Genomic DNA, 19,084 nt, shown 5'->3' with positions numbered 1-19,084 from the left:
CTGTGATTTTGTGGTCGCATTTTCCCCTTTCTTTTTCCACAACACATTCCGTTTTGCTTTCCACGTCTATGTTATGAAAGTGTTTCTTCTTTTGCTCCCAAACACGCCCCCCGGCTGGTTCCACACTTTGTTCTCATGTTTCTTTAGTTGTCGTTAACCCTAACGCTAACGCTGACCCATAGCAGCGGCAGCTTCAGAATCCAAATAATGCGCATGTGGGGATTGAGGAAGTGACGTCGCCCAGACGCGAGACTAGGAGAAAACTACAAAATAATAATAATAATAATAATAATAATAATAATAATAATAATAATAACCTAAAACAACGTTATTTCGTCTCGTTTTCGTCAACGAAAATGAAGAGACATTTCTTCTCGTTTTCGTCAACGAAAATGAAGAGACATTTTGTCTCGTTTTTATTCGGTAATGAAATTGCATTATATATTCAGTCTTAGTCATCGTCACATGCCCAGCATTTTCGTTTTGTCTCATCTAGTTTTTGTCACGTGATAGAGGTTCGTTGACGAAGATATTTCGTCATCATTTTCGTTGACGAAAGCAACACTACTTGTATGCTCAGTACTTCACAAACACATGTTTTCACTCAAACTGAGAAGATTCTGGACGAGTAGTGCACCTCCGCAAGCGGGAGACTGTTCATGTGGAAGAGTTTAACAGGGCTTTAGGCAGGGTTCTAAATTAACTTTTGTAATTTCCAGCCAATTTGGCTGGTATTTTTTTTTTTTTTTTTTTTTAAACACATTTTATTGTTTTTCAAACATAAACAATACAAAACACAGAAACAAAACCCCATCCCACCCACCAGACAGCAAATGTAATACAAAGTTATACAAGAAGAGAGAAAGAAAAAAAAAAAAAAAAGAGAAAAAGAAAAAAAAAAGTAGTTACATTTACCAGTGCTGTGATATTCATAACATTAAAATAAGTAAGTAAAATAACTAAATAAAATGAAATATATAATTAAATGATCAGAAATACCAAAAATAAATTAAAATACATGTAAATTAAATTAGATGAAATTAAATTTAAATGAAAAATAATTACAGTTCTGGTTTGATTCCAGTCAGTACCTAACTACGAGTTAAGAGTAAACAATCATCAGTAGCCTATTGTCCCCACACAGGGGGAGTCCTTTTCCACTCAGAAAACTGTCTGCCCATCATTAGCAGAATTTTCAGATCTACAGGTATATCATCTAAAAAGGGTGTCCAGACTTTTAAAAATAACTCATCTTTGCCCTTCACAACAGCTTCCAACCTTTCATGAGGGAGGGTATTAAAGATCTCTCTATACCAAAAGGTGACAGTAGGTGGAAGAGGTTTGGTCCAGTTTTGCAGGATACATTTTCGGGCAGCAAGAAGGAGCTTTTCAAAAAGCTTATAATGTGATGCAGTGAGATGTAGGTCCCTAGAGGGCAGGCCTAGGAGGAAAACCCCTGGATCTTTTTTAATTTTTATCTTAAATATACCACTGAGTACCTTTGAGATAAGTGACCAGAATCTGGAGATCAGTTTACATTCCCAAAAATAATGAAAGTATGTTCCCCTTTCCAAGTTGGTACTTGGTACTTGGTACTCTCCACTTGGTACATAGAGGAGAAATGGAGTGGTCAATTTTATTTAAAATAATAGGAGTAATATGCAGCCTGTGAAGTATCTTGTACTGAGTTTCTCTTAACCGGTTACAGGTAGATGTAGACTTGATCAGGTGTATAGCTGACAGCCAGTCATCTTCTAGATATTCGTTGTTCAAGTCTTTTTCCCATCTATGTGAGATGTCTGGTAAAAGGTAAGTGACAGAAGAGCCCAGAAGCGAACAAAATGATGCTATAAAATGTTTTCTATTTTTGCGCTCTAGGAGAAATCTCTCGACATCACTATAAGAGATGTTGGTAGAAAAAGAGGCGGTCCGTGAGGATACAAAATATCTAATCTGTAGATACCCAAAAAAGTGCTGTTTGGGGATATTGAATGTTTCTTGTAACTGTTGGAAAGATAGAAAAGTGTTATCCCTCATTAGATCGCCGATTACGTGGATTCCCTTGTCCCTCCAAGAAAGGAATGTAGGTGAGTTAACACCTGCAGGAAAGTCAGGGTTGTTGGTTATGGGAGACAGTAAAGATTTTGTACTTCTTCTTCCCAGGTATTTGGATATATCACGCCATATCCTAATACTGTTATAGATAATGGGATTACATTTTATTTCTGGATTTATTTTATTTGCGTCACAAGTGATTAAACTCCATAGGGAATGAGGGTGGTGGGCCCAAGAATCAATACAGGTCTCTCTCTTAATATATGAATGTAACCACCGCCAGAAGTGGCGTGCATGGCAGGCCCAATTATAAAACAGCATATTGGGCATAGAGAGACCACCTGTGTCTGTAGGTAATTGTAATATCTTAAGCCTCTGCCTAGGTTTTTTGCCTTGCCAGATAAATTTGGATAACGCCTTCTCTAAATCTAGGTAAATTTTTTTGGACAGATATAATGGGAGCATTTGTAAAGGGTATAGGAGTCGAGGGAGCACATTCATCTTAATGAGACTGATTCGACCGAACAGGGATAGGGGTAAATTCTGCCATCGCTCCAGGTCTCTTTTGACTGAGGTACATATAGGGGTAAAGTTCAGTTTTTGCAGATCTCTCAGGTCCGAGGACACCTTTATCCCTAAATAGGTGAAGCCAGATCTTGACCACCTGAAAGGAAAGTTTTCCTGAACATCTGTAATAACTAGGGTTCCCAGTGGCATAGCTTCAGATTTATTAAAATGTATTTTATAGCCAGATATATTACTAAACCTATTGAAGATATCTATAATTGTGGAAGTTGAAAGCTGAGGAGAGGATAAAAACAAAAGGATATCGTCTGCGTATAATGCAATTTTATGTTCCTCATGTCCTATTGTTATTCCCTTTACATCGGTATGGAGTCGAATAGTTTCAGCTAAAGGTTCTAAAGCTAAGGCAAAGAGGAGTGGGCTGAGGGGGCACCCTTGGCGTACACCCCTTGCTATTGGGAAGGGTTCGGAACGTCGCCCGTTAGTTATAACAACAGCTGTAGGTGAGTGATATATGGTTTGGATCCATTTAAGGAAGTCCCCCCCCAGGCCAAATCTCCCCAAGATGTCAAACAAATAGCCCCACTCAACCCTATCGAAAGCCTTTTCTGCATCTAGAGAAATGGCCAGAGCCTTCTGTTTATATTGAGAGGTAAATTGTACAATATTCAAGAACCTTCTTACATTGCTAGCTGAATAGCGTCCATAAACAAAGCCCGACTGATCTGGATTTATAAGAGTGGGGAGTAATTTTTCTAGGCGTCCGGCTAAGAGTTTTGACAGTATTTTGCTGTCTACAGGAATCAGACTGATCGGCCTATAGGAACCACATATGTCAGATGGCTTATCCCTCTTTAAGGTAACCGAGATATTAGCTGTGTTTAACGGGGGGGGGGAGACAACCCCTATTAAAGGAATCTGAATACATGTCCGTTAAGGGACCAACTATTTCTTGTCTGAATGTTTTGTAAAATTCTGGGCCGAAACCGTCCGGTCCCGGAGCCTTGCCTCCCTTAAGAGTGTGTATGGCTTGTAAGACTTCTTCTTTAGTAATTGGTTTGCATAGCTCTGCCTTCTGTGCGTCTGAAAGAGACGGTAATTTTATCTTGTTAAGAAATGTTGTTCTAGCCTCAGAAGAGGATGTACATTCAGAGCTATAGAGGTCTTTATAGAACAGTTTCATTACTTCATTTATATCAGATGATTTGAGGCATCTCATCCCATTTTTGTCTATAAGGGATGGGATTACATTGGGATCGGTTTTACCTCGGGCAAGGCGGGCCAGTAATCGGCCTGGTTTGTTGCCTGATTCAAATAGTCTGTGTTTAGCAAAAAAAATCTGTGTCTCTGCCTTCCTGGTTAAGAGCTGATTCAAAGCAGAGCGGGCTGCATCCAGCTGTTTAGCAAGAGGGCTGCTATGAGATATCTTAAACTGAGCTTCTAGATTATCTATTGTCTTCTCTAAATCTAACTGTCTTTTAAGGGCGTCTTTCTTCTGTGCTGACGTATACGATATAATAGCCCCACGTATATATGCTTTGCCGGCTTCCCACAGCGTAGAAGGACTGATATCTGGGGTTTTATTTATAGAGATGTACTGTCGCCATTCAGATGTAATATATTCTGTAACAGAGTGGTTACTTAGAAGGGTAGGGTCAAGCCTCCAGTGTCTGCAAGCAGGATCTCTATAAGGAGGAGAGATAGTTACACTGATGGGGGAGTGGTCAGAGAGAAACTTGGTCTCAATTGTGCAGTTCAGTATTCTGTTCAAAATTGTTCTTGAAGATAAAAAGTAATCTATTCTAGAAGAAACCTGGTGGGGGATTGAGAAGAATGTGTAGTCTTTATCTAAGGGGTGTAGCACCCTCCAAGTATCATATAGATCTAAATCTTTACAAAAGTCACCCATTTTTGCACTTTTCTTAGAGAGAGTAGATTGGGGGGGGGGGGGGGTAAATCAATATTTGGGTTAAAAGCACAGTTAAGGTCGCCCCCTAGAAGTAAATATGGAGAAGAAAATGTTGCTAAATCTGAAATAAGCTGTGGAATGAAAGAGGCCTCGTATATTGTTGGTGCATATATACAACCAAAAACTACATGTTCTCCATAAAGATAGCCAGATATAATTACATAACGTCCCTCTTTATCTGATAATGTTTTGTCAAGAGTAAAAGGCAGGGAGCGATGTAGAAGAATTGCAACACCTCGGCTTTTAGAATTATAAGACGAATAAAATACCTGACCCACCCAGCTTCTCCTCAATTTTATATGTTCTAGGTCTATAAGGTGGGTCTCTTGGAGAAAGGCAATTTGGCATCTTTCTTTTTTAAGGAAGGATAGGATTTTCTGGCATTTGATGACATGGTTAATGCCCTTTACATTAAGTGAAACAATCTTAAGATCACTCATGTAGGGTTACCTCTATACAGTAAGTGTTCTATGCAGCTATCCATGAAACAGAGAAGAAAAAGGCAGTGTCTGATATGGTAGTTAATAAAGGACTGAAGCCAAACATACAAGAAAAGAATACAATAGTTACTGCTGTCTGTAAAAACCCCTCCCAAAATTGAGGCTCGAAACTCTGAACAAAATAGAGCCCCCCAAACGAAAAAACAATAACAAAGAACATCCTTAAAAAGGCGTTAAGAGTCTTAGGGCAGGTGAAGCAGAGAGGTATCCTCCCACCTGTGAGAGAAACGAACACACCAGCCGCAGGAATGTACACATGCATCCCACTACTGATGCCTGTTCTCCGCAACCCCCCCGCCCCGCAGCCGACAGCTGATCATGAATCACGTCCTGTGATTGAAGCATATAGTCTCAAGAAATAATTCAATACTGGGAGAGAGAAGAAAAAAAAAAGAGAAAAAAGAACGTAGGCAAATTACCTGAGCATGTATTGTTGCTCTGAAAGTAAACTCCAAGCGATGAGGTCCACACCGGGGTGGATTATGAACTGTTCATCTTCCATTCGGCAAGAGTTTAATTTCTGTCTGCTGTGTAGACCGTGTTAAACACTTAAGTGTCATCAATATCTTGTGGCCGGGGTTAGACGCTTCTGCTCAGAAAAACCTCAGCTTCACGTGGGTTTTTGAAGGAGTGGTCCTCGCCGTCCAGGGTGAAGCATAAGTTGGCCGGGTAGCGCATCTGGAACCGCAGCCCTTTCTGGATGAGACGGTCACAAACACTGTTGAACTGACGTCGGGCTTCCCTCACCTGGGGTGATAGGTCCTGACGGATGTAGATCTTGTCTCCTTGGTAGGTGACTTCTCGTTTCTCCCGGACAGCAGAAAGGATCCGTTGTTTGTCACTAAAGTGTGTAACTTTATGATGACAGGTCGATTGTAATTTTTCTTCGGCGGACCTAAGGCTCTGTGTGCTCGGTCAATCTAAATGGAGCCTCGTTTGGTCTCCAGACCCAGTGTATCTGGAAGCCAGGTCTCAAAAAACCTGACAGCCTGGTTCCCCTCTGTGCCTTCCTTGAGGCCCATGATTCGTATGTTATCTCTGCGGCTCCTGTTTTCGCTGTCCTCGGCTCGGTCGGTTAATATCTTCACTTTTTTTTCAAGTTCAGCTAGCTTGTTCTCCAGAGAAGCTGTGCGGTCCTCGCCGTCGGAAACGCGGGCTTCAGTCTCAGCGATCCGCTTTGTGTTGTCTTCCACACATCGGCTTAGTTTGTCCAGAGTAGAATGCAGCTCTGTAAACTTCCGTTCCATGAGAGCGCTAATCTCTTTGGTAACTGTGTTGGAAACGGTGTTAGCTACGTTTTCCTCAAACGACGTGCTGCTGCCATCTTCCATGTTAGCTTCTGTGTTAGCCGCGAGTAACTTTTTTTTGTCTTTACGAGTTACGGTTCGCTCGGGTATTTGTGACGCGGGGACAACTCGAGAAGTATTCCCTTTAGTGTTGGACATGTTCCCCAGCAAGTATAGTCAGGAAATGTTAAGGTTTATCAGTCAAAAATTAATTTTATCGGCTGACGGAGCGGGAGGTCGGCAAAAGCGATCCTCTCAGTGCAAGCGCATCACGTGACCCTCCCTCAATGGCTGGTATTTTTAGAAAAGAAAAAACTTTAGAAAGTGACCAGACAATCAGAATTTCCACTTGATAAGAGGTTTTATCAACATTGTTGGCATGAAAAACACATATAAAGTACAATACATACAACGAAATATACACAGAAAGTGCAAACATTTAATTTGAGGCTTGCGATCGATCTCTCTATCTCTCTATCTATCTCTCCATCTCTCCCTATCTATATCTATATGCTGCCCCTCTCACCTGTGGAGTCTCTCAAGGCTCCATTTTGGGCCCTATCCTATTTTTACTGTACTTGCTGCCCTTGGGATCCATCTTAGCTAAACACACCGTTTCTTTCCACTGTTTTGCTGGTATATCCCTTTTAAAGTCCAATAGTAAGGACTCATTGTTATGTGTATTTTATATTCTTATTGTATTGTACTGTTTACTGAACTGTACAGCACTTTAGTCGTCCGTTGGTCATTTAAAATGTGCTCTATAAATAAAGTTTGAGTTGAGTATCTATCTATCTGTCTGTGTGTATATCCATCTGTCTGTGTATATCTATCTATCTGTGTATATCTATCTATCTATCTATCCATCTATCCATCTATCCATCTATCCATCTATCCATCTATCCATCCATCCATCCACCCATCCATCCATCCATCCATCCATCCATCCATCCATCCATCCATCCATCCATCCATCCATCCATCCATCCAAGCCATTCTCGACCCGTGAGCTATTCAATTTTCTTTTCTTCGTTTCTTGTCGATATCCTCATCCCCTGCCTCTTTCCTCTTCTCTCCCCCCTGAAGAAAATGGGTAGGACTGGATAAGTGAAAAATTCTTCCCACTCCTTTTCAGACAGAATAAATTGTATATGTCACTGGTTTTTTGTTTTTTTTTTCTCTTATTTGTAACACTAATTTAATTTTGTATATTGACATGTTTAAAATTAATTCATAAATTCTAAGTCTGTCCCAACCTGCTGCATTTAGTTTAATCTGAATTTTTGACTTTACTTACATTAGCTAACTCCCTCCTCATTAGTGATTTAGTTTGATCTGAATTTTTGACTTTACTAACATTAGCTAACTCCCTCCTCATTAGTGATTTAGTTTGATCTGAACTTTTGACTTTACTTTACTAATGTTCGCTAACTCCCTCCTCTTTAGTCATTTAGTTTAATCTGATTTTTGACTCTACTAACCTTATTTAACTCCCTCTTTTAGTCATTTAGTTTAATCTGAATTTTTGACTTTACTTTACTAACGTTGGCTAACTCCCTCATCTTTAGTCATTTAGTTTAATCTGAATTTTTGACCTTACTTTACTGACGTTAGCTAACTCCCTTCTCATAAGTGATTTAGTTTAATCAGAATTTTTGACTTGAGTAACGTTAGCTAACTCCCACCTCTTTAGGCATTTAGTTTAATCTGAATTTTTGACTTTACTGCTGTAGCTCACTCCCTCCTTCAGTCATTTAGTTTAATCTGAACTTTTTATTTTACTTTACTAACATAAATTAACTCCCTCCTTTAGTCATTTGGTTTAATCTGAATTTTTGACTTTACTTTACTAACGTTAGCTAACTCCCTCCTCTTTAGTCATTTAGTTTAATCTGAACTTTTGACTTAACTAACATTAGCTAACTCCATCCTCTTTAGTCATTTAGTTTAATCTGAATGTTTGACTTTATTTTAACGTTGGCTAACTCCCTCCTCATTCTGGATTTTGTTTAATCAGAATTTTTGACTTTAAAGGGAGTGAGCTAACGTTACTAGTTATTTAGTTTAATCTGAATTTTTAACTTTACTTTACTAACGTTAGCTAACTCCCTCCTCATTAGACATTTAGTTTAAGCTGTAATTTTGACTTTACTTACGTCAACTAACTCCCTCCTTTTTAGTCATTTCGTTTAATCAGAATTTTTGATTTTACTAACGTTAGCTAACTCCCTCCTCATTTGTGATTTAGTTTAATCAGAATTTTTTACTTTACTAACGTTAGCTAACTCCCTCCTCATTAGTCATTTAGTTTAATTTGAACCTTTGACTTTACTAACATTAACTTACTCCCTCATCTTTAGTCATTTAGTTTAATCTGAATTTTTGACCTTACTTTACTAACGTTCGCTAACTCCCTCATCATTAGTCATTTAGTTTAATCTGAATTTTTGACTTTACTAACGTTAGCGTACTCTCTCCTCTTTAGGCATTTAGTTTAATCTGAATTTTTGAATTTACTGCTGTAGCTCACTCCCTCCTTCAGTCATTTAGTTTAATCTGAACTTTTTATTTTACTTTACTAACATAAATTAACTCCCTCTTTAGTCATTTAGTTTCATCTGAATTTTTGACTTTACTTTATAAACGTGTGTCTGGAATTATTGGTATTGGGTTTTTACAACCGATGTTTGTCTGTAGGCTTCAGCATTTACGAGTCTGCATTAATGCAACATGGGACGTTTACAGGCGCGTGGTTGATGACGTATAACAACAACAACACGCTAGACACGTCTTCCTTTAATACATCAAATTTGATCACCCACCTCAAGAAGAATGGCCAGTTACTCAGTCTGGAAAAAAAGGACTGTGTTTGTTTACTACTCTGGACTGAAGATATACATCTTCCTTGTTTTGATATTGTCTGTAGTGTTATTTGAGGCAAAATATTCTCTCTAAAAACACAAACAAATAAATGACTTGCACTTTTTTCACCTTTTTATTTTGCACAGACAGTGTTTACATTTGAAAAGCCGTGTTGCCTTTATGTATGCATCCAGTGGGCATCACAATAAAATAAGGCATAATGTGTTAATTCCATAATAGGTGATATGTCATGTTGTTATCTAACAATTTTGGTGTAAAAAGACTGCATATATCGGTATCGGGTTATGTCGGTATCATAAATTAAGAGTTGGACAATATCGAAATATCGGATATCGGCAGAAAAGCCAATATCGAGCATCCCTACTAACGTTAGCTAACTCCCTCCTCAGTAGTCATTTAGTGTAATCTGAGCTTTTGACTTTACTTTACTAACGTTAGGTAAGTCCCTCCTCTTTAGTCATTTAGTTTAATCTGAAGTTTTGACTTGACTTACGTTAGCTAACTCCCTCCCCTTTAATCATTAAGTTTCATCTGAACTTTTGACTTTACTTTACTAACATTAGCTAACTCCCTCCTCTTTAGTTATTTAGTTTAATCTGAATTTTTGACTTCACTAATGTTAGCTAACTCCCTTCTCTTTGAGTCCAATTTCCTTCTTCGGCTCCTTTCCTTCTTTCCTTCTTCCTTGTGTCTTCTGTTGTACATGTTTCCATGGTTTCTCACGCTGGTTTCACTGCAAACTGCGCACAGCCAATGGGCGTATGAAACGTCATAACGTAGCATTATGACACAGCGTGCATGGGAACTGTGGGAAGTACAGCAACAGCGATAAATGACCGAGAACAGAGGCTTGTCTCATGCATGTAACGCCTCATATTCTACATCACCGGTTTAACTGGCTAGTAAGTTATTTTAACTATTATTTACAACTGTTGCACTTTTTCTTTTTTGACTATCTGCAAACCTCAATTAAAAAAATGTGAAAATAAAATGAATTTGAATGCGCAGTTGGCGGGTGTTAATTTAGAACCCTGACTGTAGGTCTCCAACTGACTGAGATTTTTAATTGTTGGGTGTAAATGTCCTTTTTCAAAGCTGGAGCTACAGCACAGTGACTCAGATCAAGGCACAATCCCATGGCAAGCAGCTTCTTTTATAGAATATGCTATACGTAAACCACCATTTTCCTTGTGAACCATAAAGAATAAAGTCAATATTTGCTTTGTTTCCAGGTGGATTATGACAACCATCCTCTGTATAAACACATGAAGACAGGCCGGAAGCAGTCTCCTGTCAGACTCTTCACTAATATTTCACCCAGAGATGTTGTCCTGCCCAAAGAGGAGGGCTACAGGTATCAACAGCTGTGTGATTGGTTGATAGAATCTAATCACAGATGTATCACTATCAATGTGTCGACTAAAATGACAGCAAATGTTCTGTACACAATGCCAAATATGTGTTCGATATAGAAGCAGTGTCACCATTACATGCTGTAGTCTGACCAGCAGAGAACACTGTTTGTTTTCATATCTTGGTCCCAATTCTATAATAATTAAGTTTACTGGGGTCCTATTATACTCTTTTTCAGCTTCATACATGTGCTTTTTTTTTTCTACTAGAACATTTTAACATGCTTTAATGTTAAAAAAACAAAAAAAACACTGTTTTTCTCATACTGCTCATGGCTGCTGCTCTGTTGCAGCACCTGTCTGTCTAAGGGTGCACTTGCCCTGTGCTTTAGGGTACTTGTCCCCCCCGCGGGCCAGGCCCGTTTGTACTCACACTACCTGGGCCTCGGCGGAATGCTTCTTGCCTGCCTATACGTCATCACGCAGTAACGCGTAACACGCATTGATTGACATCATCGCGATGCGTCGCATTGTTTTTTAAATCTTTCCATAGACCTCCGAGTTTTTGTGCGTCTTGTCCATTTGTTTTTGAATATTTTCATCTGTTCAAATCTGCAGTAAACACCCCACCTCCGCATCACACCAACGTGAACCTTTTGCCGCAATTGTTTTAAATGTCCGCGCATGGTCGGTCCTTCTTTTTTCTATATCCGAACAGACGCACATAAAATGACGTCAGAACCGCCGTAGGCCTTGTGCTTGTACTCGTTCACGTGCGCACGCTCGTGCTCGTACATGTGCTTTACAAAAAGCCCACCTCTCCCAAACGGTGGTCCATGGTCAAAATATGGAGTAAGGACAACACAAGCAACCAATATTACAGCTTTGTCTGCTGTTGGCCTGTAGCTACAAGTTGTTAGTAGTGGACTGTGGGGGAATATAGCAGCACTTTCTACTGTCAAAAATCTGAAATTATGCTTTATAAACCAAACACAACAGAGAATGTTGTTTTGCACATATTGCAGCAGTAGTGTGATATGGAATTAAGGAGCAATGAACAACACAAGCAACCAGAGCTGTTTGAGCAGTTCATGTTTGGCATGAACATCCAAACATTATAACATTATATATATATGACAGAATCTAAGGAAAATAGATTCTTAGCTTAATAGGTTCCCTTTAATTTACTCCAATCATACACTGTTATGTTGGGTGTTTGTGTTAAAAACAGAATATCAGCTGTTTTATTATCAGACTTTTTAAAGTGATAATGCTGTAAGTCTCAAAAGCCCATCTTAAGTACCCATTTGTGAAAAAATGTAATGTAAATATAAACATAACTATGATGAAACACTTATCATACTCGTGGTAAAAAAGACTAACATCACAGCACTGTGTCCTTTCTCACGTAGAGCTAAGTGTTTGTCGTGCATTTTAAAATGCATCGTTGACTCCTTTCCTCCCTGGTAGAGAGGTTTGCTGGATAGTATCTCTGATTGCAGAAAAGACATGGAAGGAAGCACAGGAATGTTATTCTCTGATAAAAAATCATTATATGTAAACAAATGACCCTACTTGTTCAGCGGTTGACAGAGAAGAAGTATTCCATAATCAACCCAATTCTTTAAAACCCATAAACCCATAAACACGTTTACCTTATTTTTTGAAGGTCTGGTCATGTTTAGCATAAACATCCCACATTATTACAAGATATACATGACAGAAAATATGGAAAAGCATAAAGGGTTCCCTTTAATTTAATTTGTATCATACACAGTTGTTATTATGTTATTAATGTTGTTAGGTATTTGTGTTAAAAACAGAATATTATCTGATGTTTTACTATCAGACTTTTTAAACTGATAATGCTGTAAGTCTCAAAAGCCCGTCTGTAATACAGCATATCCTTTATCCTTCTGATATTAAAATGGAAATATTTATTTGGCCTGGGTATCTCTAGACATTTTCTGTACAAAACTATTAATTTTAATTTCACTGCCAAAATAATACTGTACCATACTGTACTTTGAGGAATTTATATTAATATTATTGTTATTAAACTATTATTCCATAGCTATGTTTATTAAATAAAACTAGTCAAACTTTAGAATTAAAGTGTATTCTAACATAAGGAAACTACAGGAATAAGTTACAGTAAGTTGTGAGTAACTGTCAATCAGGAGGTATGTGATCAAAAAATATATAAATCTGACAAAGCATTGAATATTAGGAACACATTTGGGATGGAACTCAAAGTCATACCAAACTGGAACAACCATGCAGTCAATATCAGTTATTTTGAAGTTGTGTTAAAAGGTCGTGTATCTTCTCTCCTTCTCTTCCACTTCAGGTTTTGCGCTATATGTCAGAGATTTGTCTCCTCCTTCAACAAGCACTGTGCTAAATGCAATGTCTGCCCTTCCAAGGTATAAAACCACAACTACATCCATTATATGTACTCTAATCAAATCAAATGTTACAACTTCTGCTTTCTCTGTGTGTCTCCAGGACGGCAGAGAATGGAAGCACTGCTCAACATGTGAGAGATGTGTGAAACCATGTACGTAAAAGTAAACATAATCACATCAGATATAGTAGTAAGATGTACATGGATATGTGGTTACTGCTTGTCAAGATACGCAGAAATCTTGGCATCACTACTTTAGCCTGAACCTTTTATTAATGTGCATATCTATTTCATCTTTTCCCTCTAAGCCTGGAAACACTGCCCGGCCTGTGGCCGCTGTGCCCTCCCAGACCACCCATGTGGACAAGGTCAAGGAAAGGAGGGCTGCTTCAACTGTGGCAGCCTGGAGCACAAACGCAAAGGTTGCCCTCTTAAAAACACACATAGGACGAGCAGGTGAGTTTACAGAACTGCCCCTGTCGAGGGCTCAGTCTTTGAACTAATAAGAGTCCATATTTTCATGTCTTAACTTGTTCTTCTGTATCGGTCGATCAATCTGTGTTTTGCCTCTCCAGGCATCGGCCCAGTGCCAAGAGCGGAGGCAAAGATGTATCCCATCATCCCCCCCCGAAGCCTAAAGCTAAGAGGAAGTCCGGAGCTGCTCGCAGAGCAAAGAAGATGGCCATTCTGTCTAAGTGACCTCAGCCTTCATGCAGTATGTCGTCAGGTGTGCAATCACAAGCAGTTGCTTATTTTATTATAACTCAAATGACTGTGATGACTGTGACAGTGACAGTGTTAGCAGTTGTTGTAGTAGAATAAAAAGTAATATAACAAGAGAACTTGCCTTGTATTTTTCATTGAAATGCATAGACATTCAAAGGTGGTATGGAAGCCATTTTGATCTTAAGATGTAATGTTTTGGTTCAGCCTCTCACTGCTAAAGGCAGCTGTTAACAGCAACAACGCTCTTATAAACCCACTCTACACTACCCGCTCAGCACCTAACAGAAGGTTAGCAGCTAGCTGGTGAACACAGTGGAGCATTTACTGGCTAAAGCAAGGGGGCCTAATCCTGATGGATAGTGGCCCTCCAGGGCCGGAATTAGGAATCCCTGGGCTAAAGAGAAAGATCTGTTTCACAGTAGTTGGTATGGAACAAAACAGCTAAAATAAATATTGAACCTGCATTTATCAGATGGACAAAAACACAACTCCAAATGAAATTAATAATGTCTCTATTTATATAGCACTTATCCACACAAAGTTACAGGAAAAAGAACAACAGAGCAGTAACAAAATAACTGTGCTAAAAGAGCAACATACAAATCGTAAAACAGAATAAAAACATGAATGAAAAATCAGGTACAGAAATGTGATAAAAATATGTTTTGAACTTCGATTTGAAGACACTGTGTAAATGGAGACACTGACTCAGTCTGTTGTATTTCCTCAGCAAGGGTTCCTCTGATTCTGTATTGTCTGTAGCTGGTCTACACTTTCTATTTAGGCATGTCAAAAGGCTGTTATAGTTGTCCAGGCATGATGATGATATAAAAGCATGTAAAATGGTTTCTCTAAAGCTTGAAAGAGGTCAAAATTTGGTTTTGTTTCTTAGTTGATTTGTGCAAGTTTAGTAAAATGTTGTCAAGAACTTAAATTAAACTCAACCAGATGCCAAGATTTCTTCCAACAGGCTTAACGTGGACAGACAAATACCTGTAGATGGGCAGTATATTAGTGTTTATATCGCTAAATACAAGATTTTCTGTTTTGGTTCAATTGAAGAAATGAGTTGGACATCCAGTTCTTCACATCTATTCAGCAGTCTTGTAAAGAAGTCATGTAGCTTTAACTTTAAACCATAACGGTGTGGCAGTTTTTGGGATTATAGTTTGCTGCACTGTGTCCAAAAAAATACAATATTATTTTAACTTGTAATAAGTGAGCAAAAAAAAAAAGTCTTGGTTTTTGAATTCAAAGTATATTCCAGATGACTCACAAATGTCAAAAGATTCCTGATTTTGAGCTGAACTCAAAACAGCATGCAGTGTTGCTTCATGATTACACTAAGTGAGTTTAGCTTTGGCCACATGATGGCAGTATTGTTCAGGTCTACTCTGTCCTCTGTTTGGGCCTCATGCAGCAACATTCTCTGAAATGTTCTCCAAACCTTTTAACCATCCAAATTTGCTCTTACCCACTTGATCATGATCTTTCTTTATTATATATTTCAAACATGTAAATACATGAAACAAACACAGATTAAAAACAATTACAAAAATAATAATAATAATAATAGAAACACAAAACAAAATAACAATAAATTATGTGAACATAAACTTGTACACAATTCACACTTCATAAGTGTTCATTAACAAACTACCCCTAAACACTATATAAGGGCATGTGTTGTACCGTGTGCGAACACTCTGGGTACGTCTACACGATCAAAAACAAGCTTTTTTTTTCTCTCCGTAGTTCTTAAAAGGTTTTCCATCAACACGGCCTCGGCTCAAAAAAGATTTGTTTTCCACAGGAAACCATTGAAGTGTAGAGGCCCTTGCTTTGAATGACTTCAGCACATCTGCGCCCACAGGACATCACTAGTTTCTCACACTGCTCTGGTTTGATCTTGGTCCATTCTTCTTGCAGTCTCTTCCACCGTTCATTAACTGTAGTGGGTTTCTCTGTTGCCAAGTATTTTCCAGAGATTCTCTATAGGGTTTAGATCTGGACTCTGGGCTGGCCATTTCATTTTTTCAATATTCTTAGCTTTAAGGAACTGCTTCACCTGTTTAACAGTGTGACAGCGGACATTGTCTTGCATTAAAATTTCAGCTGATTGGGAGAACAATTGCAGTAAAGGTATTGCATGTTGCTGAAGGAGGTTCACATAAACCTTTGCATTCACCCTGCCATGTAGCTGTACAAGAAGCCCAACTCCTGCTGCAGAAAACATCCCTCAAACAATGACACTTCCTCCTCCAAATTTAACTGACTTCATTACACACTTGGTGTTCAGTCTTTCCCTAGCCCTACACCCAACATAATGATTCCATCAGATACAAGTAAACTGAACGTCCTCTCATCACTGTAGTCACTCTGGACCAGTTCTCCTCTGTCCACACAACATGCTCCTCAACAAAGGTGAGTCTAGCCTTTTTATTCTTTCTGCTGATGAGAGGTTTAGTCACTGCAGAGTGGGCTTTCACTCCAAAAAGTCTGAAAGCTGTGTACAGAGGCAGATCCTTGCCCTGTTCAGCACTGAACTGGAGACCAACTCCAGCTGCAGTGTTGAACTGATTCCCCATTGAGAGTCTTCTCATAATAGTCCTCTCGTGAGGGACTTAAATGAATCGGTGTCCTTGTAAAGTTTCAATATTCTTGAAATCACAGACTGTGAACGCCCAACCTCTCTCTGATGGCTGAGAGGGTCATCCCTTTGGCCTTCACCTGGACAACCTGCTGTCTCAGGGTTTCAGTCACCTTAGAGCAGCTCGTCATCCTTCAAAGTTACCAGGAGAGCTGCAGATAAATAGTGTGTGTCCAACAATGAAGTCAATTGTCACCAGGTGCAAATTAACACCAATAACTGGGAGAATTTTGATCAATGTTTTTTCACAAAATAAAAGTTTTTGTTAAGGTGCCTTGGTTATTTAAAAAAAAAAAAACAACCACATGCTAGTACAGCACAGTATTGCCACAGCAGATATTCTATTAAATTAAAAACAATATTTCATAATAAATCAAGTATTTATATTTTGTTCACTTACTTTTGATCTCCACTGTATATATACATATATAGGAATATATATACAGGAACCCTCTTACTGTGAGGCAACAGTGCTAACATATACACATGTGTATGTGTATACTGTGTATATATATATATACATATATATATATATATATATATATATATATATATATATACACACACATACACCCCCCCCCCACACCCTTTTTAAGAGATACATTTTATAGTACCCCGACTCTAACTCGAGATCCCTGCATTCCTCTCACAGAAACTTGTGACACTTTTATGGTCCTGAGCAACCCACAGAATTCTTATCTCACAGATAAGAAGACCAGAGACTCACCCTTTAATATGTTCTTAAAGAAAACTATTATGAGAAATATAAACTGTCGTTATATAAAATGTGTGTTTTATTCATCTGTAAAGAAATAAGTGTTGTTTGGAATGACTCTGGCCGTTCTATGATCAAGATTGCCAAAGTTACAGAAATGCGATGATATTAAACCTGATCATGTTAAGTATTGACATTAAGTATCTCATCTCTCATCTTCAACCCCTATTCGGGGTCGGGTCGCAGGGGCAGCAGCTCTAACAGGGGACCCCAAACTTCCCTTTCCCGGGCCACATTAACCAGCTCCAATTGGGGGATCCAGAGGCGCTCCTAGGCCAGTGTGGAGATATAATCTCTCCACCTAGTCTTGGTCTTCCCCAAGGCCTCCTCCCAGCTGGACTTGCCTGGAACACCTCCCTAGAGAGGCGCCCAGGGGTCATCCTTACTAGATGCCTGAACCACCTCAACTGGCTCCTTTCAACGCAAAGGAGCAGGAGCTCTATTCCGAGTTCCTCACGAATGGCTGAACTTCTCACCCTATCTCTAAGGGAGACTCCAGCCACCCTCCTGAAAAAAAACATTTCGGCTGCTTGCACCTCGTTCTATCGGTCATGACCCAGCTTTCATGACCATAGGTGAGGGTAGGAACGAAGATTGACCGGTAGATCGAGAGCTTTGCCTGCGTGCTGAAGGTCACAGCGTGGCGTTTTAGTCAAATTAAGGAGTTTCTTGAAGTGCTCCTTCCAATGCCCGATAACCTCATCGGCTGAGGTCACCAGCTTCCCGTCCTTACTGTAAACAGCTTGGTTCCCTGTTTCCTCCTCCTGATGTGTCGAATGGTTTTCCAGAAATACCTTCTCCATGACTTCTCCGAACTTCTCTCACACCTTTCTGGCTCATCGGTGCCTTGCAACTGCCTCAGGAGTCTTCTTGGATAGCATATCCCGGAAGGCCTCCTTCTTCAGTCGGACAGCTTCCCTGACCACCGGTGTCCACCACGGTGTTCGAGGGTTACTGCCCCTTGAGGCACCTAAGACCTTGAGGCCACTGCTCACTGCTGCAGCTTCAGCAATGGAAGCTTTGAACATTACCCACTCCGGTTCAATGCCGCCAGTCTCCACAGGGATGCCAGAAAAGCTCCACCGGAGGTGTGAGTTGAAGATCTCTTGGACAGGGGCCTCCTCCAGATGTTCCCAGTTCACCCGCAATACTCATTTGGGCTTACCTGGTCCGTCCAGAATCTTCCCCCATCCTCTGACCCAACTCATCACCAGACGGTGATCAGTTGACAGCTCTGCCCCTCTCTTCACTCGAGTGTCCAAAACAAACGGCCTCAGATCACATGATACGATCACAAAATCGATCATCGACCTTTGGCCTAGGGTGCTCTGGTACCACGTACACTTATGAGTTGAACATGGTGTTCGTTATAGACAATCCGTGACTAGCAAAAAAGTCTAATAGCAGACGACCACTCGGATTTAGATCAGGGAGGCCGTTCCTCCCGATCACGCCTCTCCAGGTGTCTCCATCATTGCCCACGTGGGCGTTGAAGTCTCCCAGCAGAACTATGGAGTCCCCTACTGGAGCCCCATGCAGGACTCCATTCAGGGTCTCCAAGAAGGCTGAATACTCTGAAGTGCTGTTTGGCGCATATTCACAAACAACAGTCAGAGTTTTCCCCCCTACCAACCGCAGGCCTAAGGAGTTGACCCTCTCGTCCACCAGGGTAAACTCCAACAACACGGTGCTCAGCTGGGGGTTTGTGAGTACACTTGGCCTGATTTTTATATGTATATGAAAACTGATCTATTGTCTTTGGAGACCAAGGACAGAGGGCGTTTCCCTTACTTTAGGAAGGAAAATAAATGCATCTCATTATCCAGGCCCCACCTTAGAACTGGACTTAAAGATAGTAGACCCAAGCTGTCTCCTCAGTCATCTACTCCCTTCTTCTCACTTCTTCCTTCTTCACTTCCACTTAGTCTCGTCTATTGTACAGTCTTTTATTTTGTA

The 19,084-nt window shown here is 39.8% G+C and overlaps 1 protein-coding gene across 1 annotated transcript in view; it reads left to right on the top strand.

The window, feature by feature from the left end:
• zcchc4 (zinc finger, CCHC domain containing 4) overlaps positions 1-13,676 on the top strand; it is a gene marked incomplete at its 3' end in the record, with an annotated part of 28,037 nt that extends 14,361 nt beyond the window's left edge. Inside the window, exons 9-13 of the mRNA XM_083936827.1 lie at positions 10,451-10,572; positions 12,921-12,996; positions 13,079-13,130; positions 13,286-13,433; positions 13,553-13,676. Of these exons, the coding sequence (XP_083792953.1) occupies positions 10,451-10,572; positions 12,921-12,996; positions 13,079-13,130; positions 13,286-13,433; positions 13,553-13,676 (522 nt within the window). The remainder of the gene's footprint in view (positions 1-10,450; positions 10,573-12,920; positions 12,997-13,078; positions 13,131-13,285; positions 13,434-13,552) is intronic.
• Between the last annotated feature and the right edge of the window lie 5,408 nt (positions 13,677-19,084).

Source organism: Echiichthys vipera (genome assembly GCF_963691815.1).
Source record: "Echiichthys vipera genome assembly, chromosome: 22".
In the NCBI taxonomy this organism is placed as follows: domain Eukaryota; kingdom Metazoa; phylum Chordata; class Actinopteri; order Perciformes; family Trachinidae; genus Echiichthys; species Echiichthys vipera.
This window is presented reverse-complemented; position numbering and strand designations above follow the sequence as displayed.